General features: G+C 60.4%; 1 protein-coding gene and 1 long non-coding RNA gene across 2 annotated transcripts; one reads left to right on the top strand and one right to left on the bottom strand.

The window, feature by feature from the left end:
* Positions 1-38: 38 nt before the first annotated feature.
* Positions 39-3,265, bottom strand: LOC109370648 (BRD4-interacting chromatin-remodeling complex-associated protein-like). The gene is made up of 2 exons (XM_031556423.1): positions 2,013-3,265; positions 39-1,851 (listed from the first exon to the last, which is right to left on the bottom strand). The coding sequence occupies exons 1-2, from the start codon at positions 3,160-3,162 to the stop codon at positions 1,733-1,735; spliced, it is 1,269 nt and encodes a 422-aa protein (XP_031412283.1). The 5' UTR covers positions 3,163-3,265; the 3' UTR covers positions 39-1,732.
* A 46-nt stretch (positions 3,266-3,311) lies between these two features.
* LOC109370649 lies at positions 3,312-4,114 on the top strand. Its single transcript, XR_002120951.2, has 2 exons — positions 3,312-3,997; positions 4,083-4,114. It is a non-coding gene; the product is annotated as an uncharacterized LOC109370649 (long non-coding RNA).
* Positions 4,115-4,420: the final 306 nt, after the last annotated feature.

The raw sequence follows: 4,420 nt of genomic DNA, 5'->3' as shown, positions 1-4,420 counted from the left end.
CCGGCACCGGGCATCCGCGATAACGTCTGTACCGGCACCGACATCGGTGTTGGCACTGCGTACTGGCACAGGGCACCGGTACCGGGAACTGTACATCATTCAGTGCACCAGTGCCACGGACCAAGTGCTGGCACCAATGCTGTGCGCTATGTACCAGGCGCAGGGCACTGGTGTGGGGTAGCAGTACAGGGAATAGGGCTCCAGCACCGGGAACTGGGTGTGGGGCACCGTCACCAAGGCTTCAGGACAGTGCACCAGTAGCCGGTATGGGCACCAGTACTGATGCCAGGCACAGGGCACCAGTGTGGGTACCCACTGAAGGGTGATGGCACCAGTACTGGATACAGAGCACCAGCACTGGCACCAGAACCTGGTACTGGTGGGAGGGGGCAGCCCCAGCACTGGGAATTGGGCAACAATACTGAGTGCTGCTCAGCAGATACTTGGTACCAGCATTAACGCCACTGCTGGAGGACACCAGGGAACGTGCACAGCTCACACCAATTGCAGGGTACTGGGCACTGGGTACTGGGAGCATGAGCAACCCCTGTCCCCATCCATATGGGGCAGGGCAGATAGGTGTGGATGGATGCTTCAATCCTAATCCCTGCAGTCAGCACTCCCTTCTGAGACGCAGCTTTACTGGGGATTACTCACCGTAATGCTGAGCCCTGCTGCCCGCTGCCCTTCAAGGAGCAGTTCCCCCAGGGACAGTGGAGCTGGGCACTGCTGTGATGAGCTGCCCGTGCTCAGCTGCTCCGGTGGGTGATGTGCTCAGCCTCTGGCAATGGGAATTCGGCCTTGCTGGAGGAGAATGGTGCCTGGCTGCGTCAGAGGGATGTGGCCGCAGAGCCGCAGCCCCGGGCTTTAAATAGAGCATTAAAAGCTGAAGGGATCAGCTGCGGAGCAGGGGGGGGATGCAGCAGGGCAAGGCCAGGCGATGTCGTGGCAGCTGGAGCCAAAGGGGGTCACGCTTTGCCCATGCGTGGGTGGGGAAGTGTGTTGGGTGTCCCCAGTGTGGCCACATCGCAGTGGGAGCGGAGCCTGTGGGGTCTGTGTGCCTTTACTCCATGAGAGCAGGGCAGTGTCAGGCACAGCAGCCATGTCCCCAATCTTGGAGATGCCACACTGACCCAGTTTTTCTTGTCCAGGGGTGACCAAGAAGAGGAGCAGTGACACGGAGGGTGGGTGGTGTTCCCCAGGGCCCCCAGCACCCCCAGCACCCTGTCCTGCCCAGCCCAGCTGGCAGCAGCTGGAAGGGAAGCAGCGAGCTGGAGGGGCAGCTCTGTAATTACCATGGGAGGCCGAGTTATTTTGGGACAAGGCTGCACGCTGCCAAAGCTGTTCTTCCTCCAAACCCAAACAAGATTGAAAGAGCCCATCCCAGGACATGGGGTGATTAACCCCTTCCCTGCCTGCTGCCCCCACGCTGTCCCCCTGCAGCGTGTCCCCAGACTCGTGCCATGGCGGGGGAACCCATGGGTGAGCTCTGTGCCACTCTCTGAGACCTCCCATAGTTCATCTCCTGTCACCAGCCCCAAAATCCCCCACAAGGGTCCTGCCAGTGCTGCCAGGCCATCACTTACCTCCTCATCTGAAGCCGCAGCCAGGGAGGGGTCAGCAGCGGAGCAGGCAGAGGATGGCACCGGGGTGGGAAGAAGCAAGATTTTCCATCAGCTGAGGACTGCTGGGCTCTCTGGCTGTCCCCATGTCCCCCCAGCACACGTCAGGGCTAGCACAGTGCATGGCATAGGGATGCTGTCTTTATATAGGTCCTACAAAAACTGCTGTGGGCGCCTGCCTCACCTTTCAGGGTCCAGAAGAAATTGGCGTTCCCCTTGTCAGTCATGACTGCAATGGGGAGGAAAGCTGTGAGTTGCAGCTCCTTGTGATCATTGCTCTGTGCTGTCCCCTCCAGGTGTGCCCCCAGGGCAGGGCAGAGGGGACACAGATGTCCCTGGGTCACACATCACCATATTCCCTATCTGCTTGCCCCAGCCACCCGAACTCACCCATGAAGGAGGTCTTAAATTCAGCGGCCAGCTCCATGTCCATCTTGTGCCCAACATCAATACCACAGGCAAAGTTCTTGGAGCTGTTGTCCTGCGGCAGGGCAGTGGCAGGAGCTCTGTCACACATTGCCACATCCTCACTGAAGCCACCTCTGCCTGTCGGGACCTCTGCGATGGCATCCACCTCCACAGGGCCACTCTTGGAAGTGCTCGGCTCCATCACTGGGGTCACGGGGCACGGGGTGACAGCGTGCTGTGAGTGCAGCAGGGGCCACCAAGCTGAGCTGCGATCAGGCTTGGACAGAGCCCTGGTGGTGGAGACATCCCAGGGCAAGGGGATGGCAGGGCAGTGCTGGGGACAACAGGCACAGGGAGCTTTTGGGGACCTGGGAGCAGGGTTTGGGTTCATGGGCACAGTGCTGGCCTCGGTGCCCATGTCCCTGGTGGGAGGTGACAGCTGGAAAGGTGCTGGGTGCTGGTGTGCCACCTGCTCAGCCCTGTGGTGCAACATACACAGGTGCTCATTCTGCTCCCTACTGGGCTGGCTTGGAGGGGGCTGTGGGGACAAAGAGCCCTGCTCCATGGGGTTCTGCTGTCCTGAGCATTGGGAAATGGATTTGTGCCCAAGCGGCCGCAGAGCTCTGCGGGGCGGTTTGGGGTTGGTGATGGGGCTGCGAGGCGGTGGTGGGGTTGGGGTGCAGATGGTGGGGTGGGTGGCACAAGGATCTTGGGGCAGTTGTGTCCCCACATCAATCACGTGAGGTGACAAAGCCACCGTGCAGGGTTCAGTCTGTGTCATCTGCTCCCTAAGGATCACTGGGGCCACCTGGGTGCCACACGGAGGACAAACCCCGCTTGGTGGCTCTGCCCGGAACAGGTCGCTTTGTGTGAAGGTGACTGAGTGACCACTGCTCTGTCCCTGTCCTGCTCCGGGCTGCAGGCGGCTGCCCACTGCCTGCTGCTGCTCACCTAGGGGACGCTGCAGGGCCACCACTAAGCGGCCTGATGGCATTGGCCGCCTGCCCTGCAGCCTTTGAGGCAACTCAGGGACATAGGACAGCGTGGGCACCTTGCCACGACGCTGGGGGATGGTGGCTGAGGGCCCCTGTAGGGTTGCACTGTCTGATGGCAGCAGTGGGTTGGGGGCCATGGGGCTGTGGGGGGGGTGGCTGGAGATTGGATGAAATCCGTCCCCAAGGAGCAGGGCATGTGTGAGTCCCACACTGCCTGTGTCCTGTGCCCGGAAGGGAGAAGTGGCACAGCATGATGTCACCAAGGGAGGTGTGACAAGGGTTCCAGGGGTTCCTTCATTGTGGGTGCAAGATCCAGAGTGTCCATGTGCTGCTCCCTGGGGACGTAGCTACCATCTCTCCTCCAAATACCCCCAGTCCCGCCATAGTTCTTCACCAAGGAGCAACCAGCATGTGCTCCCAGCAGATGGAAGAGACAGGCTGCCAGCACAGCCTCAAAGGACCCAGACCCTGAGCATCAGCAGAGCAATAAGCCCAAGGCTTCCCCTGTGATCCACACGGAGCTAGCCTGGAGCTCAAGCTCCTCTTCCTCATGGCTGTGCTATCCCTTTGTCCAGCTCAGCATTCCTGGGACATTCTACTGCCACCACCCTGTCCCCTCCCTTAGAATCAAGGTCTTCTCCAGCCAGGGCTCAAATCCTCCCAGGACAGGGATGCCCCAGTACCCAGGGACCCATCCCAGAATGACAGCAACCCACGGCACCAAGGATGATGGAGGTGACAGGGACCTCAGGGTCCACCTGGTCCCACCCTGCTCCAGCAGGGACCCCAGGGCTGGGGCAGCCCTATGCGAGCACACGAGTCCCAAAGAGGCCGGGCAGCGAGCGGGGAAGGATTTATTGACCGAGGGCTGGGGTACATCACAGTTTGAGTTCCCTTCCCGCCTCCGCAGAGGACGTCGCATTGGACTTCCCGGGCAAAGTGCGCGGAGAGGCTTCACAGTTTCATCCTTCGGTAAAGCAGAACTGAGGCAGTGACAAATGGCAAACTACGTCGTATGAAAAAATAATACAAACTCTTCTCTTTAAATATCTTACAGAAAATGAACCTGAATAAAGAGCATGAGAAGCACCACACGGCGCGGTGCGGCCACCCCAGGGGGACCGGGACGTCCCCACAGCCACCAAGACCTGGCTCAGCCCTGGGGGGATGCATGGCCCCCCCAAGGGACACGGTGGTCACGCAGTGGGGACATGTGGAGCGCAATGTGTCCATCCCCGTGGTGCTACTTCGGTTGTCCCCACTCATGAGCACACGAGGACATCCGAAGAGGGGGATGGGGACAGTGTCCCCCCACTGCTCGGGGGGGACAGGGACGCCCCTACTGTGCTGCAGTGCAAGTTCATGGAAACCCAAGGCACCTCCGGGCTGGGACAG

The sequence above is a fragment of the Meleagris gallopavo genome, chromosome 21 (genome assembly GCF_000146605.3).
Source record: "Meleagris gallopavo isolate NT-WF06-2002-E0010 breed Aviagen turkey brand Nicholas breeding stock chromosome 21, Turkey_5.1, whole genome shotgun sequence".
Classification (NCBI taxonomy): Eukaryota; Metazoa; Chordata; class Aves; order Galliformes; family Phasianidae; genus Meleagris; species Meleagris gallopavo.
Note: the sequence above shows the minus strand (reverse complement) of the source record. Positions and strands in the feature narration are given on the sequence as shown.